General features: G+C 40.0%; 2 protein-coding genes across 7 annotated transcripts in view; both read right to left on the reverse strand.

The window, feature by feature from the left end:
* LOC132869724 (ubiquitin carboxyl-terminal hydrolase 15-like) overlaps positions 1–4,446 on the reverse strand; it is a 43,062-nt gene extending 38,616 nt beyond the window's left edge. For all 6 annotated transcript variants that reach the window (XM_060903080.1, XM_060903079.1, XM_060903084.1 and 3 more), the window contains exons 1-4: positions 4,345–4,446; positions 3,081–3,208; positions 2,719–2,849; positions 1,298–1,424 (exon numbers count right to left, since the gene is read on the reverse strand). In XM_060903080.1, the coding sequence (XP_060759063.1) occupies positions 1,298–1,424; positions 2,719–2,849; positions 3,081–3,208; positions 4,345–4,433 (475 nt within the window). In that variant the 5' untranslated portion in view covers positions 4,434–4,446. The remainder of the gene's footprint in view (positions 1–1,297; positions 1,425–2,718; positions 2,850–3,080; positions 3,209–4,344) is intronic.
* Positions 4,447–9,879: 5,433 nt separating this feature from the next.
* LOC132869725 (sodium- and chloride-dependent GABA transporter 2-like) overlaps positions 9,880–15,888 on the reverse strand; it is a 33,131-nt gene continuing 27,122 nt past the window's right edge. The window contains exons 11-15 of the mRNA XM_060903085.1: positions 14,355–14,492; positions 11,184–11,286; positions 10,799–10,899; positions 10,412–10,582; positions 9,880–10,277 (exon numbers count right to left, since the gene is read on the reverse strand). Coding sequence (XP_060759068.1) covers positions 10,128–10,277; positions 10,412–10,582; positions 10,799–10,899; positions 11,184–11,286; positions 14,355–14,492 — 663 coding nt within the window. The 3' untranslated portion in view covers positions 9,880–10,127. The remainder of the gene's footprint in view (positions 10,278–10,411; positions 10,583–10,798; positions 10,900–11,183; positions 11,287–14,354; positions 14,493–15,888) is intronic.

The following is a 15,888-nucleotide window of genomic DNA, read 5'->3' on the forward strand; positions in this document are numbered from 1 at the left end:
ATGATGAAACTACTCAAAGGTGAGCCTTGAATACTTTTCAACATCAGTGAACACTGGAAGACTGATGAAACGTAGAACAATGCAAAAAGGGAGGGGGGGAAAAACACTACAGCAAGGATACACCACAGCATATGGCCACCATACAGAGATTCCCACTATCGTCACAGTTTTCTTTCACATTACTGATAACATTTCCAACAACTACGTATTACTTTAACAGTAAGCGTTTCTGCACTTAAATACATTTCAAGTTATGAAATAAATTTCAACCTACAGTTTCATTTTTTCTTTCTCTTTTAATCTACAACGTGGAAAGCCTTTATTTCACAATCTTGATTCGTCATCTTTTCATTCTGACACGCAATTTAGGGCATAAAAAAAAACAATTTGGAGTTAGAGAAGGAACACATATTGCTATCTGAACGAAAGTAAAGCCTAGGTCGCAACCGGACGTACGATTTTTTGCCCGTGCGATTTTTGGCGTTTCCCAAATCGCTATGCTTTTTTTTGTTCGTGGAGAAAGACGCGCATTGGCCGTAAGTTTGTCTTGCAACCTGAAAAAAATGTAAGCGCCCGTAGAGTTTGTTTGACATGACAAAGAACCTCTGCGGGCGGTCTGCAGCTCGAAAATCAGCACGTCACACGCGCGCCCTCCATGCGTTTCTTGCACGTAGACTGGCCGTAAGAGCACGTACGGTCGGTTGTGACCGAGGCAAAACAGAGAGCCAGCAGAACTGACACTCGTTAGCTTGGGTGAAATTAATGAGTTGAAAGAACAAAACCCATTCACTTGTATGTGTTACTGGTGATTTCTGAAATCAGGTGAATCCAGATTCACCTCGGTGATTCTAAATTTACCCAAGTCAACATTCTGAAAAGGAATTTTTGGGGGGAGTTCATAACGAAAAACACTTCAACAACCACTCTCTAGTCACCTTTCCCCTCATTTCTCAATCATCCCATCCCCTTTATATATTCTATCCTCTTATACCTCTCTTCCCAGAATTACAACAATTCAACATGCTTTTTTTTTCTCCCCACTTTTACTGGAATCGAACTCAGGACTTTCTGCTTTGAAGTCCACAACTTTACCACTACACCACAGAGGAGTCAGTTGTAACAAAGAAATTCAACATTCCACTACATTACCTAACCCTAATTCACCTAGGTGAATCCAGGGTCACCTGATTTCAAAAATCACCTGTAACATGCAAATGAAATCATGAGATAAAATGAATGAGCGTGACCATGACATCAATTTGGATTCGTTTGAAGTCACCAAATCGCAAAAACTTACCTATTGTGTCTGCTTTACTAAAGCGTCGAGTGATGACGTTGTCAATGTTGCTGTCTTCACATAGCTTTAACTCGGTGAGGTAGACCTCCACTTTGCAGTGCTTCACAAACATACCCTGCTCAACCACCTAGAGACAGCAAACCCAAGATGCCAGTGGTGAAATTAGCAATTGTTTCATACCATTTTTAGTCATTAGCGCCCCATTGTAGAACATTTTTTTTTGCAAATAAGCAATCCCAACCAAAGAAAAAAAGCAGTATGTATGAAGTCATTGCTCAATAACAGCAGGCACGGTAGTGAAACACGCAAATGAGAGATGCTTAATTTAGCAACCAAGCACAGAGACAGCTGAAGGGTCCCCTACTATTTATTTCACAGCACTCCTCCACAAATGAAGCAACACACTATAAGAATAAACTGCCTCATGTACTTGATTCGCACTTACTATCCTCAACACCAAGGTGCCAAAGTGTATAAATTAACAGCGCGAATCCGACAACTGGGCAAAATTATTTGACTCTAGTCATGTCTACGATACTTGCTCTTGCTCTAGTACACACTCGTTCCCTCCCTGTCCCTCTTTGACCTCAACCAGCATTGCTCCTCTTTCCAAACAAGGACATACACAGGCAGGTGCCGAGAATCAGCCTTTAGGCCACATCAAGCACCAGGGAAAATGCTAAATCCCAATCAACCTCTGCGCAGAACGGGAAGTCCCTGAAACTGAGGAAAAAGAATGAACCTCTTGCATGTTGTGCCTAGCAGATCGCTCCATGTAGCGTTTCAGTCATCCGGAGTCCCTCTTAAAATAGAAACGCACAAGCTACTCGATACCCCTGCGACATACATGGCAAAAAGGGGAGGAACAATCGGGTTAAAGAGAAACTCCAGAAGCTGCCATGATGCCATGACTGGGTACATTTGAATAATCAGCACGGCCACTTATTATAATGAAAGCGAGGCACTAATAATGGTAGAGAGAGACAGAAAAGTTTGAGCAGGACTTTAATTATATGTTATTATTACATGACTTTATATCAGGTCAAAAACTGTAATAAAATAGTCAAGTGATTTGACTGCTGATGGAACGCTTCATATTTTAGGAGAGCCACAAATCAAGTGCAAAAACAGATTAACTGCTGGATATCTTGGAACACTGAAGCAACTTCTCAAATTTATTTCATACTCTCTAAAGAAAAGTAAAGTGATGACCGAGAGGAATGGAAACGACTTTGTGGAACATGATGGAATTCTCTCACACCACAACTCTGTCAGCCTTCACTCTGAACAAACGTCTTCATTAAACACACCCAAAGCAATGCAGTCAACTTTGAACTGACTGGCACAAGCATGAAGTACATTTCATATAAACTTTGAGGCACACACACACACGTACATACACAAACTGATAAGAGACATACCTTTCGGGCGATTGGTTCCTGGCCCTCAGTCAGCCCATACCAGCTTACTAACTTATTCCAGCCCTCAGTAGGCACAAGGATGTAGTCCAATTCATCAATAAGGTGCTCCTTAATAGCAAGAACGTCCCCGTCTATAACCATAAAGAGACACGCACTGGTCAATCATGTGGCCAAGAGCGTACATTTTAATGAAATACCTAGCTGCATTACTAAGAGTTATGAGATTGATATGCAAGTATATAACATACAGTACATGGTCTTATTATTAACATATGAAGCAGGACATTAAACATTTTCAATATACAACAGACATTAAAACCAAGTTTTAGCTCTGGTCCTGGAAATCAGAAGCTCTGGCTGACCTTTAAGGAGACCGGAGTTGTCCACTGGTCCAGGGTAGACATTCTGATCCCCCATCTGGTACTTATCCCAACTGTCAAAGCCCACATATTTCTTCCACTGTTTGAACCAATGACTGTCTATTAAGTACCTGTTTTAAAAAATAAAATGTTATGTTTGCATGGTTAAGTCTGCACATGATCATGACGACACATTTCATTCCAGTGACGGCTTTTAGGATCAGAGTTAGAACCGTGCTATAGCCTGTGACATGATCTCTTAATATAATATCTATCAAAACAAGCAAGGTAGTCTAGGCTTTACGCTTACCTACTGTACATTACTTTAATATACCAAATACCAAACAGGCTGGGCTGCTGTTGTCATTCTACATTGCACTTTAACTGCTCAGTGACACATACATGCAAGTGGATTCACTAAATACATGACCCAGTCCTGGTCCTAAAGCAGCTCATCATATGATGAACAGTGATCACACAGTGTGTTCTGATAAAACATCTCGGATGAGACACATTTCTGAGAAGGCTTTAATGATCAGTGAGAACTCTGCTACTGTGATGTGCTGTGCTATATGAGCTCTTAATTTGGCGTCCATCAAAACGACCGATATTAGACAGATCGATATGGTCCTTGAGTTGAACTGTTGCTGTAATTCTACAGCCTTCAGGACCATCATCATGTGCATGTAGCACCTCATGCAGATCCGGTTCAACTGAGAGCTGATGAGTCAGGTGTGACAGAGCAGGAAAACTTTGGAGCTAAACTGAAATCTTGCTTATTCACTTAAATTAAAATTACGACACGTGATTATCAGCTAGATGAGAGAGTTTCAGTAAAATCAACGCTAACTGACAGGAAGACCTGGTTTATGTGAGACAGTTTGTTGACAGGTGCCAGTCTCTCGTCTCCGCCCTGGCTGGTCATGACAGATGTAGCTAACGTTAGCTAGTTAGCTAGCTAGCAACAAGAGCTAACGTCTTTTCTACACAGACCATTTAAAAAATGCAGTACGTATTTTTAATGAATAACAACTATAATTATGTTTGGTGAATGTAGGTGAAGTAAACAGTACATGAGGAAAAAAAACACTATCTGTCTATATTTGTGCTAACGAGCGCTCAGGCCGGCTAAGCTAACTGCATCGTTAGCTAGCTGTCAACACGGGCCGTTCCGTTCATTTTCCCGGTAATCTCGTGCTTGTCATCGCGCGACTCGAGCTATCAGAGGTTCCACCACTCCTACGGAAGCGTGCTGTTCAACTCTCACCAAGTGTCTCCTTTCCGGAGCTGAGTTTTGAGCAGCGCTGCGACCTCTCCTCGCTGAGTATCTAGATCAGCTGCTCCTCCCTCCGCCATCTTTCCTTAGACCCTCGCCCCGGTGCATTGTGGGACAGGGCGGGCGTCACTGGTTACGTCAAGGTGAACGAAGAGGTCCGTTTTGACCAATCAGCGCAAACAATCGGGCCTGTAAGGAGACGTGCGCTTCTGATTGGTCAGCTTCAGTTCTGTCCGTTGGAGCGCGTATGATTCCAAAAATTCTGGTGTTGAATCCTGTTAAAATCAATATCTCCAAGAGTCGATTCTACACAATAAGTGTGTCTGTGTGTACGTTTTTTTTTGTCATAAATATTACACTGTTGTCGTTATTTAAAAAAATTATATTTCACTGTGCGGAATCGACTCCCAAGTTTTGACTCCATTACAAGTTGATGTTTGACTCCAAAGCTTTGGAATTGAATTTGGAGTCGACTCTTGATGACCGAAGCCTGAAATTGGGCTGCGAGTCACTTTTAGTCCATCCTGTGTCTGTGACTGTAATACACTACTCAGCAAACATCAAGGCACATTATGGGAACGCAAGCACAGCCCAGCACTCACATTATGATTTACAGGAAATCAAAGTACTGACTTTGATGACAAGATGATGTGTGTCTGTTTTAATTGTAGATGTTTATGTTTAGTTTTATTTTAACTGCACATTGGAGCCTAGTCAAATGAAATTTCAATCTTCTGTGCTAACATATATTGACTTTGACATGATAATCAGCTTTGAATGTTCTTTTTGTAAATTTAAAGATATCTTTTTATCCTTGGAAGTATAACCACATGTGATTAATTAAATGGGTTTTTTTGTCACAAACTACCGTGAGTCGCTGTCACTGTTTTATACTATTACTTACTCAGGCAGTGCATTTGTTATTATGCTATGATGTGAGTGCATTAGGTTTTTGAGGTGGATGAAGTATTTCTGAAGTTTCAGAAGTGAGTAAGCTGTTTATTTAACTTTAGCTTCCCCTACGGCCCTATCACATGTAAAAATATTTTCACTAAAAATTGGAAATAAATGGTATGGTTATTTGTCCTAAGGCCGCAGTTATCCATAAGTATGCAGTGTTAGGCTTCTCACAGCACAGGAATTTCAGCATGCATCCTGTCTTACAGTCTGTAGTATACTGAAATATTTTCGCCAAGCTATGCGTATTTCTTTTTAACATAAAATGATTATTCATCATTAATATCATAAATACATACTTCCGTTTGTTTGTTTTTTTTTATATAACAAACCAAACCGTTTGAATATCGATTGAAATTTGAGGAAGTTACGGTCATCTGAAAAGTACGTATCGCTACCAACACAAGACTGGTATTGCTCTTTATGCCTTTAGATGGTACTTAAAAATGGCACAACTCTCAGTGTGCAAAGGGTCTCAAAAATATAGTGAACAGGGTCAAATTTCAGATTCATATTACAGTACTAGTGTTCAGCTATTAGCTTGTAAGTTATATATTCAAAGGTGCGTGTCTTATGGTCCACTTGTCAGGCGAAACCTTTAGCCCCAGGCACCCACTGGGGCAGGCAGACCATGGCGGGTCAGCACCTTATTGGCCAGGGGCTGCCCAGCTAGGATGGGCGGTAGCTGACCAGTGAAGTAAGAGTACCTCTCCCATTGTCAGAGATGACCCATGGTGCCCATGTTTTACACAAACCAAACTTGGACTTATAACCCGCCATCTCCCGTGTTGTGCCCTCACGTTTGCACGAGGTTAGAATGTCCTCTCCAGGGCAGAAAGCCAGGGCAGAAATAAGGACTGAGTTGCCCATGCTGTAATCCCCATCTCTTGGCATCCCAAGTGTGACCCGAAGGAAAGGCAAGGGCCAATACGTCCGGCACTTGTTCAGCTGCTGAAGCTGCCAGAGAGGTATTCCATGAATAACCAAACTGCCAATTGGGGCTTCTCTCTGGTTTTGAATTTGGGGTACATCTCCCCTAGACCAACTGCCAAATGGCTGATGAGTTTGATCTACCCTTATATATATATAAAACCCCAATTCCAAAAAAGTTGGGACAAAGTACAAATTGTAAATAAAAACGGAATGCAATGATGTGGAAGTTTCAAAATTCCATATTTTATTCAGAATAGAACATAGATGACATATCAAATGTTTAAACTGGGAAAATGTATCATTTAAAGAGAAAAATTAGGTGATTTTAAATTTCATGACAACAACACATCTCGGGGCGGCACGGTGGTGTAGTGGTTAGCGCTGTCGCCTCACAGCAAGAAGGTCCAGGTTCGAGCCCGTGGCCGGCGAGGGCCTTTCTGTGTGGAGTTTGTATGTTCTCCCCGTGTCCGCGTGGGTTTCCTCCGGGTGCTCCGGTTTCCCCCACAGTCCAAAGACATGCAGGTTAGGTTAACTGGTGGCTCTAAATTGACCGTAGGTGTGAATGTGAGTGTGAATGGTTGTCTGTGTCTATGTGTCAGCCCTGTGATGACTTGGCGACTTGTCCAGGGTGTACCCCGCCTTTCGCCCGTAGTCAGCTAGGATAGGCTCCAGCTTGCCTGTGACCCTGTAGAACAGGATAAAGCGGCTACAGATAATGAGATGAGATGAGATGAGATGAGATGACAACACATCTCAAAAAAGTTGGGACAAGGCCATGTTTACCACTGTGAGACATCCCCTTTTCTCTTTACAACAGTCTGTAAACGTCTGGGGACTGAGGGGACAAGTTGCTCAAGTTTAGGGATAGGAATGTTAACCCATTCTTGTCTAATGTAGGATTCTAGTTGCTCAACTGTCTTAGGTCTTTTTTGTCGTATCTTCCGTTTTATGATGCGCCAAATGTTTTCTATGGGTGAAAGATCTGGCCTGCAGGCTGGCCAGTTCATTACCTGGACCCTTCTTCTATGCAGCCATGATGCTGTAATTGATGCAGTATGTGGTTTGGCATTGTCATGTTGGAAAATGCAAGGTCTTCCCTGAAAGAGACGTCGTCTGGATGGGAGCATATGTTGCTCTAGAACCTGGATATACTTTTCAGCATTGATGGTGTCTTTCCAGATGTGTAAGCTGCCCATGCCACACGCACTAATGCAACCCCATACCATCGGAGATGCAGGCTTCTGAACTGAGCGCTGATAACAACTTGGGTCGTCCTTCTCCTCTTTAGTCAGAATGACACGGCATCCCTGATTTCCATAAAGAACTTCAAATTTTGATTTGTCTGACCACAGAACAGTTTTCCACTTTGCCACAGTCCATTTTAAATGAGCCTTGGCCCAGAGAAGACGTCTGCGCTTCTGGATCATGTTTAGATACGGCTTCTTCTTTGAACTACAGAGTTTTAGCTGGCAACGGCGGATGGCACGGTGAATTGTGTTCACAGATAATGTTCTCTGGAAATATTCCTGAGCCCATTTTGTGATTTCCAATACAGAAGCATGCCTGTACGTATGTGATGCAGTGCCATCTAAGGGCCCGAAGATCACGGGCACCCAGTATGGTTTTCCGGCCTTGACCCTTACGCACAGAGATTCTTCCAGATTCTCTGAATCTTTTGATGATATTATGCACTGTAGATGATGATATGTTCAAATTCTTTGCAATTTTACACTGTCGAACTCCTTTCTGATATTGCTCCACTATTTGTCGGCGCAGAATTAGGGGGATTGGTGATCCTCTTCCCATCTTTACTTCTGAGAACCGCTGCCACTCCAAGATGCTCTTTTTATACCCAGTCATGTTAATGACCTATTGCCAATTGACCTAATGAGTTGCAATTCGGTCCTCCAGCTGTTCCTTTTTTGTACCTTTAACTTTTCCAGCCTCTTATTGCCCCTGTCCCAACTTTTTTGAGATGTGTTGCTGTAATGAAATTTCAAATGAGCCAATATTTGGCATGAAATTTCAAAATGTCTCACTTTCGACATTTGATATGTTGTCTGTGTTCTATTGTGAATACAATATCAGTTTTTGAGATTTGTAAATTATTGCTTTCTGTTTTTATTTACAATTTGTACTTTGTCCCAACTTTTTTGGAATCGGGGTTTTATTTATATATATATATATATATATATATATATATATATATATATATATATATATATATGGGCGGCACGGTGGTGTAGTGGTTAGCGCTGTCGCCTCACAGCAAGAAGGTCCGGGTTCGAGCCCTGTGGCCGGCGAGGGCCTTTCTGTGTGGAGTTTGCATGTTCTCCCCGTGTCCGCATGGGTTTCCTCCGGGTGCTCCGGTTTCCCCCACAGTCCAAAGACATGCAGGTTAGGTTAACTGGTGACTCTAAATTGACCGTAGGTGTGAATGTGAGTGTGAATGGTTGTCTGTGTCTGTGTGTCAGCCCTGTGATGACCTGGCGACTTGTCCAGGGTGTACCCCGCCTCTCGCCCGTAGTCAGCTGGGATAGGCTCCAGCTTGCCTGCGACCCTGTAGAACAGGATAAAGCGGCTAGAGATAATGAGATGAGATGAGATATATATATATATATAAACACACACACTCACTCATGGGCCACTTTCATAGGAACCCCTGTACAGCTGCTTATTCATGTTCATGCAATTCAGTTAATATTCACTTCAAACATCAGAATGGGGATGACCACTCTCATCTCTCAGTTCTGTATTTCCACACACAGAACTGAACTGTCACTATATGTTTTGTTGTTGTGTGAAAATTCCAGATCAGCAGCTTCTAAAATACTCAAACCAGCCCATTTGGCACCAACAACCATGCCACAAAGTCACTGAGATCACATTTTCCCCCATATTGATGTTTAATGTGAACATTTACTGAAGCTCTTGACCTGTATCTGGATGATTTTGCATGAATAAACTTCTTGGCTGGTGAGCATATAAAGCTAACAAACTGTTAAATTGTTAACCATTATTGAGCCATTATAAACATGCTGTAGACCAAATTTGTATATAATAATTTTGGTGATTGGGATGATGTGCAATGGTTTAAAAAATGATTTAGAATTATACAGCAGGCTAGAGGCAGATATTGCAGTATTTGACTTTTGTAAGTATTCCATGCTTAAATGTATTTGATAAATATGTCAATTTAAAGTGTTTATTAAAATAAGTATATCATTACATTTTGTTGTGTCTCTGGGAAGATTGACAGTTTCTACTTGAAATGATTTATTATTATTATTATTATTATTATTATTATTATTATTATTGCTGACATAATGTTCTTTAAATGATGAATGACCTTAATTTCCCAGCTTGATCAATTTACCCTTATAATTTGATTCCAAAGATACAAGCATATAGAAAATGAACAGCATAATGCTCAGTGTACAGTACATTCAGGTCTAAAACAATGCTACAGATCACAAAAAATGAATGAATACTAAATAACAGACATTTTAGCATTTACTATGTTAATTCTACTATATATATATATATATATATATATATATATATATATATATATATATATATATATATATATAAAGCCTTGGGCCATTTAGTGCATTACAGTCATGTGAATCGGTATAGTGTGCACAGTAATATAAAATCTGTATCAGCACCTTGATAAAATGTAGTAACGCTCAATACCTGAGTACCTTCACTACTTTGCTCAATACGAGATTGTTTCAGTCCTTCGAAGAAGGGGAACACCAGCAAAAATGGTGAGTCTATTGATATAAAACCTCTGTTTTCTCTTTATTTCACTTCTATGGCTGGCCTATGTGAAATGTGCTTATGATTATCTCTAACATTCATGGCTGTCACATAAAGTTCTAAAACTTTGTGTCCATTTGTTGGCCTGGAAAAGAAGCATCTTTATTTGGTGAAGCCGAGTCTGCCAAAGCGAAGACAGCCAGCAAGCTCTCTTGTTCCTTCCTGGTTCTGGGTAAATCAGAGGATGGCCTGATGAGGATCTGTATACGCTAGAGAGAGAGAATGAGAGAGAGCTAGCTGAGATGGCCATATGCGAAAGAGAATTGGAAGGCATTTGCTTTTAGATTCTACGATAATACATGAAATTTCACAATATATAAGTTGTATTCTTAAGGTATCATACCTCTTTGAGAGTTCCTTTTGTGTTGCCAATTTTGTAGATCATCCATGCAGGGATACAGAGCATTGAGGACAAAGCCATTAGCCATCCTATTGCATAACCCCACCAAGGATATACGTACTCATTGTTGTATTTAAGAGGTGTATATTTGATGAGGGAGAACGCAAATGTGCCCTAAACAGAAAAAAGAATCACTTGGTAAAAAGCAGGATTTACTCTGGGTGGTCTTCACTATGGTTTCGGTAACTGGACAAACTACTGGCTACAATTCAGTAGTGCATGAAAGAAATTATTATTTGTTATTAATTATAATAATTTCATGGTAATATGTAATCTGAAAGGAAAACCAAAGTTAATCAGTGTCAGCCTCAGTAATAAAGTGTGTCTCACTATGCAGGTGAGTGGCGTGAAAAACATCCAGCAGTACTTAATTATAGGGCCTGGACGATAGCCAATCATATCCTCTATATTATCATAGAAGCGATCTGCACCTGAGAAAACAAGATCGGGGCCTCATCATGAAAGATCAACAGGCAGAAACACAAGACATCTTACACACTTCACCCAAATCTGGAGAAAAAATATGCTCAATTAAAAAAAAAGGTTGTCTAGTCAGATAGCACTGGCAGAGCTGACTATGATATAATTATGAGATTTCAAATTCATGGAAATCTTTTTTTATTTATTGTTTCAGCATCAAAAAATTCAAAAGAAGTCCAGTTTTTAATCTTCTTTATCATGCTCTTGTCTTGTATTATATCCAGCTATCGCATACCATAAATCCAGGCAATGCAAACCGTCTCAAATATGGCCATGAAGAGCAGACACATGCCAGAGGCTGCATAGTAGTCAAAGAGCTGGAAGACGTACATCCCACCCTGTTTAACGCAGATTAAAATATGTAGGTTATATTTTGTTAGCTTAGTTTAAGCTTAGAGATGAAAATCTAAAATGACTTGCTCAAATGGGTCACAGTCAGATGAATTCTGGTGAGCCAATCACAATATACAGTGCCCTTCATGATTATTGGCACCCCTGGTAAAGATTAGTTTAAGGGGGGAGGGGGTTGTTTCGAAAAAAAAATCCACCTTTTGGTGAAGTCACTTCATCTCACACTGAAAAAAATGAGAAAAATCCAACCTTTAATAATTGAAATGCATTTATTCAGAGAAAAACAAGTCCCTCATCAATAAATAATTATTTTCAACAAAAACACATGTTCCATCATTATTGGCACCCCTGGAAATCTTAGTGAACACAATGTAACTGAAGCCTGTTTCCTATTTAAATTGTACATTTTGGGGTTGATTGGAGTGTGGAGGAACTTTCAAGCTGTAATCCATGACTTCCTGATTAACTGGGGAACAAATATGAAGTGACAGAGGCCAAATTCCCTTAGTCATCCATCAACAGGGGAAAGATAAGAGAAAACACAAACCAAATAAGGGAGAAGTGTGATGACCTTCTTAAGTCAGGGAATGGTTATTTAAAAAAAAAAAAAAAAGCTATTCGCCTGAAAATGTCCATTTCTACTGTTACAGCAAATTTTTTTTTTAAGTGAACACCAACTGGAATTATTAGAAACTTGCCCGGAAGAGGACCCAAGTTTATTTTGTCCCTGCGTACAGTGAGGAGGAGGGTAAGAGAGGCCAAAAAATAAATAAAAATCCCCAAGGATCACTGTTGGTGAATTACAAGAAAAGGTAAAATCTTGGGGTTTCCAAGTCTCCAAAACCACCATCTGACACCACCTCCATGCCAACAGATTATTTGGAAGGTATGTCAGAAAAAAGCCTTTTCTGTTGGTTAACTACAAATGTAAGCACCTGAAGTTTGTGAAACGCTACTGAACCATGTTCTCTGGTCTGATGTAACAAAAATGGAGCTTTTTGGCAGTAAACACTCAAGGTGGGTTTGGTGTAAAAAGAAGGATGACTATAATGAAAAGAACATTGTCCCAACTGTAAAATATAGTGGAAGGTCTGTGATGTTTTGGGGCTATTTTTCCTCCAAAGGCCCTGGAACTTGTTGTGGTACATGGCATCATGGACTCCATGAAATACCAGGACAGTTTAAATCAAAATCTGGCTGCCTCTGCCAGGAAACTAAAACTGGGTCATCCAGCAGGACAACGATCTGAAGCATATGTCCAAATCAACACAAAAATGGTTATCTGACCACAGAATCAAGCTTCTGCCATGGCCATCTCAGTCCCCTGACCTGAACCCCCATTGAAAACCAGTGGGGTGAGCTGAAGACGAGCGTGCACAAGAGAGGGGCGAGGACCCTGGATGATCTGGAGAGACTGTGTAAAGAGGAATGGTCTCAGATGCCCTGCTCTGTATCTCCAACCTTATTAAATATTACAGGAGAGACTCAGTGCTGTTTTACTGGCAAAGGGACGTTGTACAAAGTATTAAATGCAGGAGTGGCAACAATCATGACAAGTGTTTTTTGTTGACAAAATTATTTCTTGATGAGGGATTTGTTTTTCTCAGAATAAATTAATTTCAGTTGAAGGCAGGGTTTTTCTCATTTTTTTTCAGTGTGAGATGAAGCTACTGCACCAAAAGGTGGAATTTTTCTAACCCTTTTTACTCACCTTCGCAAGGGGTGCAATAATTTTGGAGGGCACTGTATGGCAGACATATTGCTAAAGCTTATGAGTTCGTCGACAGCTGTCAGTATTAACGACAGCCATATTCATTGTTTCCATTCATTATGATAATGTTAGGTGTTTTTAATGTGTGAATGAGACATGCTATGCCCCACACACCCTACATCCCATCCCACCAATAATCTGTCTCCTGGTCCAGCCGTAATTAGGCAGTGTGCGTTCATGTATTTTGGAGGAGTAGCATTGGAGGAAGCGTTGAAGGGAGGGGGTGGGATTTTTCGGTTGGATACATTCAAAATCGAGCTTACTCTTAATGATTTCTTCAAAATTACCTACCCTAGCTTGAAGGTACATAATTGGGTCATAATTATTTTTTAGAGTAAATTTTACACTATATACACCTTCGTACACTACCGTTCAAAAGTTTGGGGTCACCCAGACAATTTTGTGTTTTCCATGAAAAGTCACACTTTTATTTACCACCATAAGTTGTAAAATGAATAGAAAATATAGTCAAGACATTTTTCTGGCCATTTTGAGAATTTAATCAACCCCACAAATGTGATGCTCCAGAAACTCAATCTGCTCAAAGGAAGGTCAGTTTTATAGCTTCTCTAAAGAGCTAAACTGTTTTCAGCTGTGCTAACATGATTGTACAAGGGTTTTCTAATCATCCATTAGCCTTCTGAGGCAATGAGCAAACACATTGTACCATTAGAACACTGGAGTGAGAGTTGCTGGAAATGGGCCTCTATACACCTATGGAGATATTGCACCAAAAACCAGACATTTAGTAGAATTTAGCTAGAATAGTCATTTACCACATTAGCAATGTGTATTTCTGATTAGTTTAAAGTGATCTTCATTGAAAAGAACAGTGCTTTTCTTTCAAAAATAAGGAAATTTCAAAGTGACCCCAAACTTTTGAACGATAGTGTAGGTCAAAGATACATATAGCAACAAAACATAAGGATACAATCCCAGCAACAAGGAATACAGTTTAGTAACTTTTTTTTTTTAGAATTTACTGCCATTTCTATGAAATGTAGTCCATGAGAATGTAGTTTGGAAAGACCCAAATAACTGCAAGACGTATTCTATTCTCTGAAGCTCCTGAGATATTCTACAGTACATCATTCATCCTTTTAGACTGGGGGCTTTAAATGGGAATTAGACTGACCATCTTCCACACAGATGTTCCCCTTTTGTTTTGCTTTGTTTCTGTTTCCCTTTTAATTCACAGCTTGGCACACCAGAATGTCTCCGACCATCAACCTGATTAAACAAACTAAATGTTCTTTGCTTTTATTGCAAAACTGAAGTGCTTACTTCCATCAGCATGATAAGTCCCACGAAGAAGGACAGGATACACACCACAAGCAAGAAGAGCTCCCTGCATTTCTTACGGCGAAACACAGTGGGATACATGTCCACTACGGCCGTAACCAAGCTTTCCACACACACAAACTATGGCAAGAAAGACAAAAATAAAACAATTGTTTCAGATGTGCAGTATTGTCTAATGGTTGTTCAGATATTCATAACAGTGAAAGTCGTGTGTCTCATGGTTTCGAAAATGATGGATCAAAAATTTAATCATGAGAAACAAATACACAGTACTTGGTGCTGGTAAATGGTAGGTTTGGTGTTGTCCATGACACTATTTTACATTATTTTTTAGCAACTTTAATTTTCTAAAATGAGTATCCAAGCTTTATTTTAATGAGTTTGTTGTAATGCATTACCTTCTCTAATCATTCAAAGAGGTCTCCACAGCATTCAGTTATCATAATAAATGTATTTAAAAATGTCTTTCAACAAACCAAAACATACACTGATTGATATGGTGAAGATTTCTATAAGGAGATGTTTACTGTATATAACTTTTACGGAAGGGGATTAATTTTCTCATGAGATTCTGTTTTCTCACAGGAAAGTCTTTGCATTTCTGGTTTCTCTGTAAGAAGCTGCATTGTTTTCTTTGTCTTATTAACCTCAAGAGAAAATGATCTAACATCTGGTTAAAGCTGCTCCAATGTAAGGGATAATGGGAACTAACTTTTCATGGACATTCCACAACACTAAATGTAACTTTAAAGAGTTAAAAACTACAATGGGTCATTCTTTAATAAATATAAAGGTAGGCAAATTGCTGTGATATAAGAGGGATAAAACACTTCAGAGTATGCTGTTAAAAGAAACTAATCAACTCTGTGGTGGTAAAATTTACTTCTTTTCATGTCACATCACACTGCCATTGATTAATGTTCACCTAACAGCAAGCCATGTCATGTTTTACCACACTAGTCTGTTCAGCTTTACCCCATATTATCTGTTCTCTTCATTCAAACCCAGTTCACCCAGATGTGTGCCAGAATATAGTCTCACACTAAGCTAAATCTTCTCACAATGCTAGGTTATAAGAGGACATACTTGTGCACCCATATTGCCAAAAGTATGTGGACATCTGAGCATCAGCCCCCAAATCTGTCCCTGAATGTCTCATTCAAAAACCATGGGCTTTTGAATAATATGGAGTTAGTCCCCTCTTTGCTGCTAGAACCGCCTCCATTCTTTTGGGAAGGTTTTCCACTAGGTTTTATCATGCTTTTTGTGGGGATTTGTACTAGTCACAAGAGCATGACTGAGAGAAGGCTCTGATGATGTCAGGTGAGGAGGCCTGGTGTGCAGTTGGTGTTCCAGTTCATCCCAAAGGTGTTCGAGTGGGGTTGAGCTCAGAGTTTTCTGCAGACCACTTGAATTCTTCCACGACAACTTTGGCAAACCATGTCTTTGTGGAGCTTGATTTGTGCAAAGGAGGGAGATCTTGATAAAGCTACAGCATACAATGATATTCTGGATA

This window comes from Neoarius graeffei, chromosome 21, assembly GCF_027579695.1.
Source record: "Neoarius graeffei isolate fNeoGra1 chromosome 21, fNeoGra1.pri, whole genome shotgun sequence".
Classification (NCBI taxonomy): domain Eukaryota; kingdom Metazoa; phylum Chordata; class Actinopteri; order Siluriformes; family Ariidae; genus Neoarius; species Neoarius graeffei.